General features: G+C 46.8%; 2 protein-coding genes across 2 annotated transcripts; one reads left to right on the top strand and one right to left on the bottom strand.

Moving 5' to 3' along the window:
• Positions 1–5,644: 5,644 nt before the first annotated feature.
• On the top strand, positions 5,645–11,331 carry klhl18 (kelch-like family member 18). Its single transcript, XM_024268770.2, has 10 exons — positions 5,645–5,830; positions 6,819–6,949; positions 7,019–7,159; positions 7,232–7,430; positions 7,567–7,727; positions 7,886–8,022; positions 8,859–9,081; positions 9,361–9,465; positions 10,327–10,438; positions 10,515–11,331. The coding sequence occupies exons 1-10, from the start codon at positions 5,702–5,704 to the stop codon at positions 10,899–10,901; spliced, it is 1,725 nt and encodes a 574-aa protein (XP_024124538.1). The 5' UTR covers positions 5,645–5,701; the 3' UTR covers positions 10,902–11,331.
• A 1,607-nt stretch (positions 11,332–12,938) lies between these two features.
• bfsp2 (beaded filament structural protein 2, phakinin) lies at positions 12,939–16,096 on the bottom strand. The gene is made up of 7 exons (XM_024268831.2): positions 15,381–16,096; positions 15,163–15,245; positions 14,405–14,561; positions 13,888–14,049; positions 13,690–13,818; positions 13,373–13,617; positions 12,939–13,217 (listed from the first exon to the last, which is right to left on the bottom strand). The coding sequence occupies exons 1-7, from the start codon at positions 15,810–15,812 to the stop codon at positions 13,151–13,153; spliced, it is 1,275 nt and encodes a 424-aa protein (XP_024124599.1). The 5' UTR covers positions 15,813–16,096; the 3' UTR covers positions 12,939–13,150.
• Positions 16,097–16,118: the final 22 nt, after the last annotated feature.

Raw genomic sequence — 16,118 nt, 5'->3', positions numbered from 1 at the left:
GTCACTAAGCAAAACTTTGCACGTTGGAGCTTTAACAGCATGTACGTTCGCCCACTTATTACCCATCAGCCCCCACCCCCCGAACGTCTGCCGTCTCTCTTTTACTGTTTTGGTTTTATGGATGTTTCGCTCCGTTTGCTGCGCCGGCTTCATCAGGACCCCCACAGGGTTCCTGCTCCGCCACCAGGGGGTGCCCACGGTCACGTTTTAAACCGGATCAGATGAGTTCATGATGAACAGTTTGTCATCAGTAGATGTCGATGTAGAAAAAGTGAAAGCGTTAGCTCAGTGTCAAAGTGCAGGAATTCCCCCCGTCCATTTTTTTCAGACTGTATGATATATCTGTGTATTTTTTTACCGAATGAGCTGATGAATCAGACAGAAATCTGTTTGGAGCAAAACCAAAAATATATCTTATGAAACTCAAAATGTACAGGTTTTAATCTGAAAGAAAAAAAAATCAAAGTTTTCTAGAAATGACTGAGAATTCTTTAACAGAATTAAAATAACATTTCCGTTTTAATAAGAGCTTAATATAAATTTAAATTTCATTTGTTAAAATTCACCGACTGAAGAAATATTTTTGTCCCTTTTAGGAAACTCACTTGTTTTGTGTGAAGCTTCCAGAGCAGTCGTCTTTGGGTTCGGATTCCGGATCCTTTAAAATTCCCGATTTTCATTGTGTTTTCTGGAGCGTTCCTGGAACTGCGCCCTCTCTGGCAGTCTGGGGGATGGCGCCCTCTGCACTTTAAGCTGGAACCTTGAAAGTTGTGTCACCATAAAGAACATTGTTGGTTGTGTGACATGAGTGGGCGGGGCCTGGATGTCTGCAAATGTAACCTGGTAAACTGCCTATTTTCTTACGAGAGTCTATATTGAAATGGAAGACAAACACATTATTTTCTCTGCTTTCTAATCATATAGAAACATATACTGATATTTGAATATATTTTTTTTCTTTTCTTTGACCACCACCTGTCTTTACTTTTCTTTTTTAAGCATAATAAAAGTTAACAAGAACAGCCGGCTTTGATTTAATTCAAGATTCTGAAGGTTTTTTCCTGTGGAACTGAGGATGAAGAAGGAAGTTCCGTTTCAGGGAAGATGAGAAAGTTCTCCCTGCACATTTCATTTGTGTTGTTGGAACATTTGTCATGAAGATACAGCAGAAAGTGTCTCATTTGTAAAGAATGCTACACAAAAAAGTAGAAATCTGCATAAACGTATGACATTACTAACACAAAACACTACAATAACTTGAAAATATCAACTTGACACAAAAAGGCCAAACAATTCAAAACTTATGAAGCATAATGCAACAGTTTAACTCTATATGTAACATATAGATAATGCAAACTTAACATAACACAAAGCATAACTTCGCAAAAAGTCTAAAACTTTTCACAAAACAAAGCAAATCTTGATAAATGAATGTCATAGATTCAGAAAGGAAATTGTATATTTAATAAACTTATGTGTAGGATTCATATCTGACAAAAAATCTGTTTTATTCAACTGGATAGCTAGACTTAAAATCAGAATTATCCAAAACAAAACGAGCTCAGATATGGGGTGTTTGGAGCTCTCCTGGATGCATTTGGCCCAAAGGGGCTCTTAGAAATCTACTCTCACTTTATTAGCCACACCTGTCCAACTACTCGTTCGCACAAATGTCTTATCAGCCAATCACATGGCAGCAACTCAATACATGCTTGTAGATATGGTCAAGACGACCTGCTGCAGTTCAAACATCAGAATGGAGTAAAAAAGGTGATTGAATTATCTTTGAATGTGTCATGATTATTTGTGCCAGACGAACTGGTCTGAGTATTTCAGAAACTGCTGATCCACAACCATCTCTAGGGTTTATAGGGAATGGTCAGAAAAAGAGAAAATATCTAGTGAGCAAAAATCCCTTGTTGATGTCACAGGTCAGAGGAGTATGGCCAGACAGAATGCAGCTGGTAAAAAGGCAACAGTAACACAAAAACCACTGGTTACAACTGAGGTCTGCAGTAGAACATCTCTGAGCACTCAACAAATCCAGTTTTGAGTCAGATTGACTACAGCAGCAGAAGATCACACCAGGTGTCACTCTTGTCAACTAAGAACAGAAAACTGAGGATACAGTTCACACAGACTCGTCAAAATGAAACAATAAAAGATTAAAAAAAAACTATTGGACTGATGAGGCTCTAACATTCAAATGTTGGGGTTAGAATTTGGCTCCAACAGCATGAAAACATGGATCCATCCTGCGTTGTATCAATGGTTCATTGTGGTGCTGGAAGCGTAATTGTGTGGAGGATATTTTCTTGGCTCACTTTGGGTCCCTTAGTACCAACTGAACATTGTTAAAACACAAAAGTCCAGCTGAGTATTGTTGTTGAGCATGTCCATCTTTGACTCACAGTGTACTATTATCTTCTGATTCTACTTCCAGAAGGATAAGGCATCATATCATAAAGCTGGAATCATCTCAGACTGGTTCCTTGAACAGAACAATGACTCAAATGACCTCCACAGTCACCAGAGCTCAACCCAATAGATCACCTTAGGGATGTGGTGGAACGGGAGATCGATATCATGGATGTCCAGGCGACAAATCTGTAACAACTGTGAGATGCTGTCATGTCAATATGGACAAAACTCTCTGAGGAATGTTTCCAGTACCTTGTTGAATCTAAGCCACCGAGGATTAAGGCAGTTCTGCTGGCAAAAGGAGGTCCAACCGGGTACTAGCGAATTGTACCCAATACAGAGTCCGGTACATAGCCCTTTATCGGAAGGATCAAAGACTTTCTTCTGACATTCCTGGGGTACGTGTGGGGACGGGGTCAGACCGGGTCAGGCTGGAGGGTAATTGGGGACCACTGTCTCCAAACAGGAGGTGTCCATACTAATAGTCCCTCAACACATTTGAATTAAACCTTTTAGTGCATGTGCATTCAATTCCACAACATAATTCACACTAGACACACATCTGCAGTCGGATCTGGTATCCCAGCTCAACTACAGAAGTTACAGATTTTCCTTCATTTTAACCCTTTCATACAACACTAGGTTTCATTTTTGTCCTCTAAAAAATCCTCTTTAGTCTGTGAGTGGTCAGAGTTTAAACTCCTCACCTTCATCTTTAAATGGACACTAAGACAGTCTTTGGATTTAGTGAGCCGTCGTTTGTGAAATTGGGAGATAAGGAAATGCAGGTACAGCCTTCAACAGCATCAGAGAAACCCTCTGAAGGTTGTTTCACTGTACCAGAACAGACGGCGTGTAAAGTCTGAGTTATGTCATAAACGGTTTCCATAGCTTTTTAACAGTTATTCTCAGCGTAAAAGGTCATTTACTGAAGTTTGGTGGAACACTATTGTGGCGTTCTTCAACCCTGTATTTGAATATTATCTTTGGGGCAATTTCCCTGTGACCACGAAGAAACTGCCAGTAATTTCCATACGTATCATCACACTTGGGCTTGATGGTCATGGACTCATCTACACTACACTTGATTGACAGCAAAGACATCATGCAGAACATGAACTGATCAGTAGGACAGACGTTCCTGTGCTGTGCAGACCTTGACTTTCGTCGACAGTGTAATGTTTTTATGGTTCATCATTTGGCTGAATTCCCGCTGTGGGTCGCACTCTCCTTGTCCAAAGATCCATCAGGAGAAATATTGCTTCAAGGTACTTAAAGTGCTCTGCCACCTTGAGTCCAGCTCCCTCAATGGAACCGGATGGTAGGAACGCGTTGGTGCTAAAGGTCACATGACCTTTGTCTTGGTGCTACTCCACTGTGTCTCTGAGGCGTCTTTTACATCTTGCTGTTCTCCGTCCAAAAAACATGACATTTCTCTGCTCTCTCTCCAGAGGCCCATCTCAGAGGAGGAACTGGTGCTCAATAAAATGAAAAAGAAAACGAACATTGGAGTGATGCTGCAGAGAAACCATGTAAATGCTTTGGGGTGAAGTAATTCTCAGAATTTTGAGAATTAATTCAGAATGTGGAGCTACAGAATCCTGGAAGCAACTTCTTACAGTACACAGTGTAGACTTGCACGAGTGGAACTGATAAAAAAAACGTCACATTTAAATGTGTCTGTGTGGTTGAGGTTATCAGTGAACCATTTGTTTAACGTTACAACAGAAAGTGAGTAAAAAAAATGATGTCAGACTTGAGTTTGGTCTGTGTTTGAGTTTACAGCTCTGCTCACTGAACCTCCAGCTGGATCAGGTGTGTCCAGCCAAGAAAGAGTAGGGTACACTGGGAAACAAGTATGATTGTGGCCCTCAGTCCCAATCCCCACCATGGATGTTCCCAGAACCAGTCCCTGTTGTAATCAGAGAAGAAAGATTTTTGTAATACTTTCTTTTCTGTCCAGTGTTTGTTTGTTTCTCATCTCACTACATTTAATATTCTTTAAAAGGCAAGAAACCCTGTTCTTGAAGGTTTCTCCAAGGTAGATATACCACCTAAGATGAATGCCATCAGAATACCCCATGGTTGGGCACGGTTGACCAAACCCCTGCAGGCTAGGAATCTGTGTTTTTGGTGAAATTGGTGATGTTAAAATTTCTTTTTGCAATGGGTCATACTTTACCTTGATACCATTGTCTGCATATGAAAACTGGACTGAGAGACCCCTCCCCTTGTCGATCCAAATAGGCAGTACCTGCTGGCTCCAAGAAGCCAAAATCCCATAGAAATAAGCAGCTATTACTCAGTCTTTCTTGCTCTCCCACATTTTTAAACATATTTATCGCAAGTTATTCAAATCATAAAATGACCAATCATATGCCTCTATAAAAGTATGCAGTCTCACGTTCAAAGTGTTAGACAGATATTTCCGGGCTTGCTTTCAAGTGGTAGAGGTGTGCCCTTTTACACCAAGCTCAATTGTTGAGAGTGGTTACCATAGAAACACTGATTAAGATACCAACATGGTGGTGTCCGTATTGCAAAAAAAAAAAGGTAACTGATTTGATTTAATTTTATTTGAGTTGGAAGTAAGCCATTTTATATTGGTGACATCACACTCACTCAGTCCAGTTCTCTCATACAGTCAATATTTGTCTGTCTGATTAGACATTGGGGGTCTCTATAGGTTTTCAAAGAAGCAGCAAAACAAAAGTCAATTTAGCCTTTTTTCCACAACAGGCTACATACTATAAAAAGAGCTTTACTCAAAGTGCTGTGATCATGCTTATTCAGAGCTCCATCATGGGGAAATACTACTGCTCTATCACAACAGGAGAGGAGGGAATTGAGGGGCTTCAACCTCACATTCCTGCTGGATGCCTCCCTTTGGTGTGATCCATTGAGGCCCCAGCTAAGACCTACTGACTGTATATAAGAACTGTCAGTCAGAGGTAAAACCCCTAATACTCCAGACTAGAGGGACTATGACTGGGGAGCCTTTGAGTTCCACCTGCAGAACTGGAGGAAGTATCAGTGGAAATGGAGACTGCTGCAGTCAGACCTCAGCTCTGGATAAGCAGGAAAAGATGCTGAAAACTTGTTTAAAAATTGTCCTTATAGATACAGTAGTAAGATGGTTGCTGGTGTCAGGCATTGACTTATATACAGTCTATGGTGTCAGGCCGCCAGCTGAGCGCGCGGGTACGGCAACTCGCAGGGCTCCCTCTGCGCAGCCGCAAGTACGGTGGCTCGCAGGGCTCAGTCCGCGCAGCCGCTGACGATGGGAGACGATCTCTGCGAAGAGCTCGAGGATTTAGTTCATTTCTCGGTGCACGACCTGCCGGCGCGAGGCTATGTCGTCATGGAGGAGATCCGGCGTCAGGGCAAGCTCTGTGACGTCACGCTCAAGGTAAAAACTGCCATCGTTTGAGGCCAAAGTCAGCCCACCGGCTACCATGCTAACAACATGCTAACAGAGGATTATGACGAGAGCTGATCTGGTTGTGACGTCACCGCACGGTTCTGAGCCTGAGGTGTGTACGTGCCCCCCACCCCCTTGCTCTGAAGGACAGGGGCGTTTCCGCCATCGATAAGCTGATCACATGATCGATCAGGGTAATCTGCATGACTGCATCTGCATTAGCGGCTTAGGTACATCACCGGAAGGCTGTCCTGACAGCTTCAGGCTCAGAACTGGAGCAGATCTACACACGCGCACATGCATTTCCGGGTTTGATCTACACCACGTGACCACGAAGGAGCAGGTGTCAGGAGCCCTGAGGGTCGGATGGATTTTGCAAACATCTGGTAAACAGGTGTGACCCAACACCTTCAGTGGCCCCAGCAGCAAAGAGCAGGTTCTGTGGACCAAAGCAGGTCCAGAAACCCTTTTGAGATTCTGTATACAATCACATGCAGAAGAGCCTGAAGCCCAGGATGTTCCTACCTACCATCTTACAGCATTTTGATTGGCTGTTGCTCTCCATTCTGATGCATCCACTTGTAGACACATAGATCCATGTATGCTTTTGTTTTCCTCATCTGAGCTAGTATCTGGCTCAAAACTGTACGTCTGGATTGCTCCAGTATTGCTCACTATTTTTGTTGCACCAGTAGTGTTAGATTGGGGTTGTGGGGGGCTGTAAGCTAGCGGGAGAGCGTAAACAGATGGATGATGTGAAGGCCGTGTGCTTACTCTGCACCAACAGTCCTGCCCACAACTAACAAATTCCTGATGAACTCCTGCCGCTCTGCAGACACTATGTTCTAGAAAACCACACAGGGGGTTTTTCAGGTCACAGTTTCACCTGTTTCAGGTCGCTGCTGTGTAGTCCTTTCACCTACCTTTTACCTGAGAACATCTGTTGTTGTGATCTGACCTGTGGTTCCACCTGCAGGTGGGCGATCATAAGTTCAGCGCCCATCGCATCGTCCTGGCGGCCTCCATCCCGTACTTCCATGCCATGTTCACCAACGACATGGTGGAGTGTAAGCAGGACGAGATCCTCATGCAGGGCATGGACCCCAGGTAAGCCGGGCGGCAGGTATGAGATGTTCAGAGCCAGTGGGTCCAGTATGACCAGTGTCTGTGCTGCAGCGCTCTGGAGGCTCTCATCAACTTCGCGTACAGCGGCCACGTCGCCATCGACCAGCAGAACGTTCAGGCTCTCCTGATCGGCTCCAGCTTCCTCCAGCTGCAGAACGTCAAAGACGCCTGCTGCTCCTTCCTGCAGGAGAGGTGAGTGCCGCTGCAGGTGCACGGATAACCGTCGGATCCCACTGTCGGTGGAGTAACTGTGTTCTGGGTCAGGTTGCACCCGAAGAACTGTCTGGGCGTGCGACAGTTTGCGGAAACCATGATGTGCACGACGCTGTACGACTCGGCCAACAGCTACCTCCACCAGCACTTTGTGGACGTCTCCCTGTCGGAGGAGTTCCTGGGCCTGAGGACGGAGGAGGTGCTGGAGCTGGTGGGCTGTGACGAGCTCAACGTGAAAGCAGAGGAGCAGGTGAGGAGATGCAGGTGTTCTTGTTTCTGAATGAAGGCTTGTATTGTATGAGACCTGTGCAGGTGCATAGCAGCTGTCACATTCACATGTCCATGTTCAGGTGTGTTGATTGAGTTTGTGTGCAACACCTGTACAGGTATTTGAAGCAGTTCTAACGTGGGTTTATCACGACCGGGACCGGCGGGAGTCCCTGCTCCCGGAGCTGTTGTCAAAGATCCGACTTCCTCTGTGCCGCCCTCAGTTCCTGTCGGACCGGGTCCAGCAGGACGAGCTGATCCGCTGCTGCCACAAGTGCAGGTGAGTCTAAACTCAGGTGCTGAGATGCTCACAGGCATGCCAGGATTTAAATGCAAGATTGTAAGGATTTCCTTGAACACACCTGCACTGCTTGTTTGTTTTTTTTGTCCTGACTGATCAGCATGTCACTGATCACCTGGTTGATCCTTTCTGCTCAGGGATTTGGTCGATGAAGCCAAAGACTTCCACCTCATGCCAGAGCGGCGTCCACATCTGCCCACCTTTAAAACCCGACAGAGGAGCTGCTCGTCCATCACAGGACTCATCTACGCTGTTGGCGGTCTGAACAGCTCAGGTGACCTTTAGTAAAATCTGTTAATTAGTCAGTTTACTACTAAGGTTGTCTTTGAGAATTACAGAAAAAACATAAAAAGGATCTTTATTAGATGTAATGTCATAATCAGTCATCCCAATGAGGCCACATTGTCCTACTTTATTCAAACTCTTTATATAATTGACTATCAGATTACAAAAACTTCCTTTATATCGAAGATTGGGATTATTCAGAGCAGGGGTGTCAAACTCAATCGCACGGGGGGCCAAAATCCAAAGCACACCTTAGGTCGTGGGACGAACAGAATACATTTATCTGCATACACACTAATAGTATCCAACTGGTTCCTCGCCCAGCCCCTCTAACCTTACTGTTTCATATGGTCATGGAGGTGTGGCTTGTGCTCTGTCCCACACTTGCTTTTTCGTGTTAGTCCAAGGTTGTAAAAACTAAGAATGAAAACTAGAGGACCTTTTTAATATTTTCTTGATTACATCATCAACCTGTCCCAGGCCAAAGCTGAATTTCTTATTGACGCAAATTCTTCACAAAAGTTCAGATATTTAAAATTGTGGGTCAAAGTTTTTGCCGCGTCCCATTGTCATGCCGCCCAAAATAATCACGCCTGTGATTACATCTGTACAGTGATTTAACGGTGAAACTAGTCGCCCCTGAACGCAGCTTAAGAAATAGAACAGATGGAGGAAAGTGTTTAGTAAAGGCATGAAACAAAACCAAATACATCCTGTACAGCCTCTCTGTGTTTTAAGCCTTTAGATTTGGACTAAACAGTACTGGACCAAGAACAGAGCCCTGTGGTTCACCATCTGGAACACCCTGTTCTTTTTCTCCCACAGGGGACTCCTTAAACCTGGTCGAGGTTTTCGATCCATTGGGGAACTTTTGGGAGCGCTGCCAGCCAATGAGGACAGCTCGCAGCCGAGTGGGAGTGGCCGTCGTTAACGGCCTGCTGTACGCCATCGGCGGCTATGATGGACAGTCGCGGCTCAGCACGGTAGAGGTGTACAACCCAGAGGCAGACAGCTGGATGCAGGTCTCGAGCATGAACAGCCAGCGCAGGTCAGTCATCAGATGGATTCAACAATACTTAAGTCAACCCTTTAACACCGGAGCTTTAGTTATAGTGCTGATGTTGTTTGACTTACTGTAACTCTTCAACCGTTTATGCAATTAACGTAATTCCAACGGATTCTGATGCAGAGAAAAGCTGATATTCAAGACTCTATAGTAGGGAAGTCTTTATGTAATCACCGTAACTCAGCTTGAAGAGTTACCATAGTTGGAAGAGCGTGTGCTATTTTAGTGTGACCAATACTTGTGATCTGCTGTCGTCTTCAGCGCCATGGGAACTGTTGTGGTTGACGGACACATCTACGTGTGCGGCGGATACGATGGGAAGTCTTCTCTGAACTCAGTGGAGTGCTACTCTCCAGAGACTGACAGGTCAGTTCTGATAGACTACACCTATCAGAGGTTTGTCTTTGATATCGAATGGAACCCCCCCCCGTAGATACGTTGGCTGTCTAAAAAGTTGTGCTGGGTATTGACAATAATTTCCAGATCTGATTCCATTCACCAGAGCCTGGATTGATTCAATTCTGATTTTTTTTCTATTTTTTTGGTTTGCTCAATTAAATTTTGAGTTTACACATTTAGACACATTTGTTTAAAAATATATTATTAATCTATATGTATGTTTCGAAGATATTCATATTAATCTGATATAGTTCACATAATGTAACATTTATTAGTGAAATTCTAATGAGATTGTTAATACCATACATGGATTCTCAAACGGAGAAGCTCCAATTGTTCCGCATCTCCTGGAGGCCGTTTCAGTTTGGCCACTAGGTGGTGATCACGCTATAGCATTACAGCTTATTCTAGGAGAAGAAGAAAATATGAGCAAAAAAATGTGTTTTAAATCACAAATAGTTACTTAAATAGAATATGTCCTTAAAATAGTTTGTAAATTCATGCCTGTGAGTTTATAAAGATGTTCATTTAGTCAGTAATCTATGTTTAGGCCGACTGAGCGTTAGCACTAGCCATCCAATAGGAAATCCCAGTATATGCTAGCATCAAGCTAGCAGACTTTTGCATTATGCGGCAGATCGATCTCTACTTTAACTGAAAAATTATTGATCTACTAAGTTTAGATTGATTCGGATCGATTAATCGATTTTATCAACCCAGCCCTACTAAAAAGAACCTGCTTCGAATGGACACCCTCCCCCGCAGACGCATGGGGTGTCTAAAAAGAACCTACCGGTACTTTCTAACTTCTGCTGATGTCCTTCTCAGGTGGGTGGTGGTGACAGAAATGAGTGCCAGCCGCAGTGCGGCCGGCGTGACGGTGTTTGAGGGGCGGATCTTTGTGTCGGGGGGCCATGATGGCCTGCAGATCTTCAACACGGTGAGTTAGAGCCCTCACTCCCACACACACTGTTATGTGATGTCATCATAATGTGTTTGATGCCTCGCCCCCTCAGGTGGAGTACTACAACCATCACACCAACTGTTGGCACCTAGCCCCCCCCATGCTGAACAAGCGTTGCCGTCACGGGGCAGCAGTCCTGGGCAGTCACATGTATGTGGCGGGGGGGTACGACGGCTCGGGCTTCCTGAGCGGGGCGGAGGTGTACAGCTCGGCGTCGGGACAGTGGAGCCTCCTGGTACCCATGAACACGCGCCGCAGCCGGGTGTCACTGGTTGCCACCGGCGGCCGCCTCTTTGCGGTTGGCGGGTATGACGGGCAGTCCAACCTCAGCTCTGTGGAGATGTACAACCCCGACACCAACCGCTGGACTTTTATGGCCCCTATGGCGAGCCACGAGGGAGGGGTCGGTGTCGGCTGCATCCCCCTGCCGCCTGCTTAAGCAAACCACTCGAGGCCGAGGGGGTCCCCCCTCTGAAGATTTCTCTGAGCTGTATGGGTACGACGGCGTCCACGCCTGGCCTGTGGTATTGTGGGAAAAACGAGTGCGTGTGTGGATGATTCATGTAGATTCTGTTGTTGGAAGTGACCAATCAGGACGGACTTCCTCCAAAGCTGCAGACAGGAGGAGCGTTCTGACACGCCTCCTCTTCTACAACCTGACTGCATGCGTGGGGAGGTGGGGCTGAAGGGGGGTGCCTGCAGGGGGCGCTGCTACTCCTCCTCAGGCTTTGCCATGCAGGCGTCTTCAGCAGCCGTCGAGGACTCCTCTGTGCATCAGCAGAAGATGGAACTTTACCTGTTTTTAATTATTTATCAGCTGTCTGTGTCTTCCTCGCGGATCAATAAAGACGAAGCGTCTCGGTTTAGAACCGCCTGATGTTCTATGTTCACATCAGACCCCAAAGTTCTGGCCTGTAATGATGCCTGAGTTGTGAGCAGGTTCTGTCCTCTTCATGCTCCTTCTGACCTGACAGTGACCATGTCCAAGCCCAGTTACTTACCTAGTTTTTGGCCGGTTCTGACTCAATCCTGGACTCTTTACAAGCAGGTCCATGTGTCAGCCTGCAGCCTCTTTACTGATTCTCCTTTCATGGTGGCATTAGGAAGTGGGTGGAGTTTAATGTAATCTTCACAGACCTACTGGACATTGTTTAAGGTGTTGCTGTTGGGTATGTTTTTAAGAGAAACTTGTGTCAGTCTGAGCGGAGCCCTCCCTCTAAACTGTCAAGTATTTGATGCGCGTTCTAGAAAGCTCAGATTCTTGAACGTATTTTTGACCCATGGTGTTCACACTGGACAAACAGGGAGGGGCTTCATCATTTTTTTTTTGCTACTGTTTATTAGTGCATCTCCGTTACCAACAGTTGGAGGAGGCTTAATTTGAAATGTCACAAATCTCACTCGGGCTTTTTCTTTCACAGCTCCATTCCGATATATGAAAGACTGTCATATAATTTCAGCCGGACACAAATTTCTCCTTCCGTTATATGTTTTCAAACTGCTGGCCCTTCTGTAAATTAAAAAAAAGAGGCCATCTATGCACACCTACCACATCCGAGTCTCTGATCGGTCAAAGTCCGGCCAAGTTTAACTTTTAACGTGTGTTCAAAGGACGTATGTTTTTTAGAAAACGGTTGTAGAAACTTGCCTAGCTATATGTGAATGCAACAGTTTTGAACGTGGAAGCCTGAAATCTGCATTTATGTGTGTTTTTATAGACTTTCATTGAAAGTGGTCGCTTGAACACACGTTGCTGAGGGCAGTGTGAACGTAGCTTCACAGTTTCATCTGAGGAAGTGGGCGGGGCCAGAACAAAATGCCTACTTCAGTCTTTTTCTGCGAGGGGTGTTGCACAAAAGATTAGGTCTGGATGTTTCAGATACATAAAGCAGGATTGTTCAAACCCTCAAACTAATCTGAATGAAGTCAGCATGGATTCTTTGTTGGGAGATTATCTAGATCCAGATCAGAAGTCAATAGTGGATTCCTCCTCATGTTTTTTTCTGCAACATTTTGTTTGTTTATCATAAAATATCACTGGCAGTCTTTTTTTAATGTATATTTAAATCAATATTTCAGGTTTTATAAAAAAAAGTATCAAACCGGCGCTAAATGTTGTAGAGATGTTTCCTCAAAGCTGCCGTTTCCCTGTTTGCAGAAGATGCTGTGTAAGTCTCTTTTGAGAACACAGTCATGACCTCGCTTTGCCCCCTTCTGTAAAAATGATCTAACTTGCTGAATAAAGTATTGCTAAATGCTAATGATGCAGCCAAATAAAACATTTCTTATGCTGAACCTTTGAGCATGCTGCGGATGAACACCTGGATAAACGTGGCTCCTCCTTTTCCTAAAATCTCACACCTGTCACAGAAAAGTCCAGGAGTTTCTGTTTAAACCAGGATGTAAGTTACTCTGAATGTCCTAAATCTGCTTTTGCACCCCGCTCAGGTGTGAGCGGTCCTGAAGCACCTGAATGCAGCATTACTTTCTCTTTATTCACTTTAATCAAACAGCAAACACGCTCCACAGCACAACCGGGAGGATGTTCAGGTGTTCTGACCGGCTCCATCTGCAGACCTCTTCTACATCACAGTGATGGTGAGCTCCTCCGTCACACCTGAGCAGCTGAGTCCTTCAGGTGAGCTTCAGTGTCTGCAGGATGTCAGACGGTCCTGATCCTTGAAGTCTTCACTGTTCTGGAGGTGCTGGAGTTTCTGGAGTTGCACCCTCACACTCTGCATTCACAGCAGTACACCTGCACAGGTGAACCATCTAATTAATCATTGATTGAATGAGAATACCTGATAGATGGTGGTGCATTCAAAGACACTCCTGTGAACATGTGCATGCCATATGATGTTGGAGGACAGCTGTGTTGCCATGGGGACCATCCTGCGTTGAAGGACTTACTGTGCTGCGGCAGTGGGTTGGAAGCGGCTCTCCTCCCCATCCAGGATGCCGTGGTACAGGCCAATCTCCTGCTCCAGCTTCTGTTTGTTGCTTAGCAACGTGTCGTAGTCGCGGCGCTGCTGCTCGATCTCGCCTCGCACGTCAGCCAGCTCCGCCTCCAGCTTGGAAACCACAGAGCCCAGGTTCTGCAGCTCCAGCTGGTGCCAGTGCCGTGCATCTGTCAGCGAGTTCTCCAGGCCTCGTTTCTGCAGGAGGACAGGTGCTGATGTCATGTGACTCCGTCAGGTGACTGATACCAACACACCGCCGCTTCTCACCAGTGCTCTGATGGACTCAGTCTCCGCCTGCAGACTCTGGATTTTGCAGCCGGTCTCGCTGCACTCGGCCTTCAGCGCCTCCACCTGCTCCTCCTCCGGGCTCAGCCTGCTGCTCGTGCACGGCGCCTCCTGCGCATACACTCAGGTCACGGCCACGCACACATCTGCGTGCCCATTCGCTCAGGTGACTAGCCTCACCTTACACTCCTGGTAGTTGTCGGCCTCGGCGCGATTCTTCTCTGTCACCTTCTCCCAGTGGCTCCTGATGTTCGCCAGGATTTGGTCCAGACTGGTTTCGATGGGAGCGTCCGGCTCGTCCACCTCTCGTCCCGCCATCTGGTGGTAGAGAGCGCGCACGTCCTGTAGGGATGGAAGGCCTCAGGTCACATGACCTTGAAGGAGTCAAAGGCTTCATAGTATTGCGGCTTGCTAGTGTCAAATCCATCCTCTGTGGTTCTGTCTGGAGAAGCCAGTTCTGTGGGTTCTGCTCAGGTTCTCCTGTTACAGGGGTGTCCAAATCCAGACCTCGAGGGCCACTGTCCGACATGTTTCTCAACCAACCCACCAGATAAGGCAGGATCTCTGGAAAACCAGCAGGAGGCCGGCCCTCGAGGACTGGATCTGGACCCTGCTGGTTTAGAAGAACCCTGACCTGTGGAACCCGTGTTAGACTGAACCAGAGGGGGGATCAGGGTGAGGGTTTGGAGGACTCCACCTGCTCATGGTTTTGCTCCAGTGTGCGTAGCTCCGCCCTCATCATCTCCATCTGCTCCTCCAGCTCAGCCTTGGTCACTCTGGCCTCCTGGATCACCCGGTGCAGCGAGCTGATCTCCTCCTCCATCGCGCTCCGTAAAGGCTGCTCATTCTCAAACCTGTAGAAGGTGACACTTTACTCGCCCTACAGAAGTTTGGAGCGAAACAGTAGAAACTTTGAGAAAATCATAAAGTCCTAAAGTCGATTTAGCAATCGAAGGTTTTACTCAAAGAAAATGAGATGGATCCACCTCAGATCGGTCTCCATCTTGGATCTTGCTGACTGAACGCAAACTGCTCCAGGTTCAATAAATCTAATCTCTCCCATATTTTGGCTTTTGGCTTAATGTTTATTCCTTGATTCATGAAATTAACTAATCGTTTTTGTAATTTTTAAGCAAAAAACAAAAAAACAGTTTGAGCTCCACATTTGTTCACTAAGAAACAAAAAAAAATCATTAAAATATTCAGATATTTAAAATGGATTTGGGTCAATGTACTCATCCTTAATGAACACCTGCTCTGTTCCTTCTCTTCTCTGACTCCTCCACTCCTCCTTCACTCTTCATGACTCATTCCTAATGACTGGATCAATCCTGATTCTCCTCAAACTCTTGTCTCGTAAATTGCCACCAGGGGGCGCCATCAAAGAGGCGTTGCAACACTGAGGACCAACACAAAGAATCAAAGAATCAGCATCGGGCAGCAGGCTCTCCAGACCTCTCCCTGAAGTCCTCGGCGCTGGCCTGGACGTTCTCAGTTTGCAGCATCAGCCGGGCGTTGTCCAGGATGGCTTCACTGACCTGCAGGGAGAACGGGAAACGGGAGAGCTGAGAGGAGCTGCAGCCATTGTGGGGCCAGCACATCCTCACAGGCTGATGTTGCCATGGATATGCTTAAGCCTGAAGAGCATCAAGTCTTTGGCCCCTCCCCCTCACCTGTCTGTAGACCTCCTCCCACTCCCTCCGGAGCGGCCCCCAGGCCCCGGCGCTAGATGCCCTGCGGTCCAGGCAGAGACGGATCTGCTGCTCCAGCTGCTGGTTCAGCGTCTCCAGGGCCCTCACTTTGTCCCGGTACTCCATCAGGCAGGTGTTCAGGGCCCCCTGTCCCCCGGCCCGCTGCCCCATCCGCGGCAGCACCGGGGCGGCGGTGCTCCTCATCCCCTGCAAGAACACGCTGCTGATCCCCAGAGCTCTGCGGGACACCCGGGTCCCCAACCCAGAGGCCACACCCACCGCAGGCGCAGAGCCCACAAAGACGCCTCGAGGGGCGGCCGTGGCAGCAGCTCCCATCCTCCCGCAAGAGCCGGGGGCCGGACGCTCTGTGGACGTCTGTCCTAGAACGGATGAGCGGCGTCGGGGAAGAGGCATGACTGCAGTGGCAAACCGCTCCGAGGCGTTCGGCGGCCGGATTTATTCAGGACGGTGTTCTGGAAACACATTTGTTTGTGTGCGGGGGCCTTTGTCCTCGTGAAAACACACAGGGATGTTTTTGCTGCATCAGCAGGGGGGAGGGGTCAGGAAGGGTCCTGAAGCACCTATGGACTCGCATGCGCTCAGTGAGTGCACAGACCAGATTGGCTGAAGTTCTCCCCCTCTCAGAACATCCATAGATGTGATGGAGAAGGAGGGGTCAAAGGTCACAGATCTGCTAGAGTCAGAACAGAAGATTAATAG

Source organism: Oryzias melastigma, linkage group LG17, assembly GCF_002922805.2.
Source record: "Oryzias melastigma strain HK-1 linkage group LG17, ASM292280v2, whole genome shotgun sequence".
Classification (NCBI taxonomy): domain Eukaryota; kingdom Metazoa; phylum Chordata; class Actinopteri; order Beloniformes; family Adrianichthyidae; genus Oryzias; species Oryzias melastigma.
The sequence above is the reverse complement of the archived record's forward strand: the minus strand, read 5'-3'. Positions and strand labels throughout refer to the sequence as shown.

Coding starts and splice junctions, on each gene's coding strand:
- klhl18 (XM_024268770.2), top strand. CDS start 5,702: ATGGGAGACGATCTCTGCGAAGAGCTCGAGGATTTAGTTCATTTCTCG. Junction 7,431..7,566: donor ACGTGAAAGCAGAGGAGCAG/GTGAGGAGATGC, acceptor ACACCTGTACAG/GTATTTGAAGCAGTTCTAAC. Junction 9,082..9,360: donor AGCATGAACAGCCAGCGCAG/GTCAGTCATCAG, acceptor TGTCGTCTTCAG/CGCCATGGGAACTGTTGTGG.
- bfsp2 (XM_024268831.2), bottom strand. CDS start 15,812: ATGCCTCTTCCCCGACGCCGCTCATCCGTTCTAGGACAGACGTCCACA. Junction 14,562..15,162: donor GCCGAGGACTTCAGGGAGAG/GTCTGGAGAGCC, acceptor CACCTTCTACAG/GTTTGAGAATGAGCAGCCTT. Junction 14,050..14,404: donor TGGAGCAAAACCATGAGCAG/GTGGAGTCCTCC, acceptor CCATCCCTACAG/GACGTGCGCGCTCTCTACCA.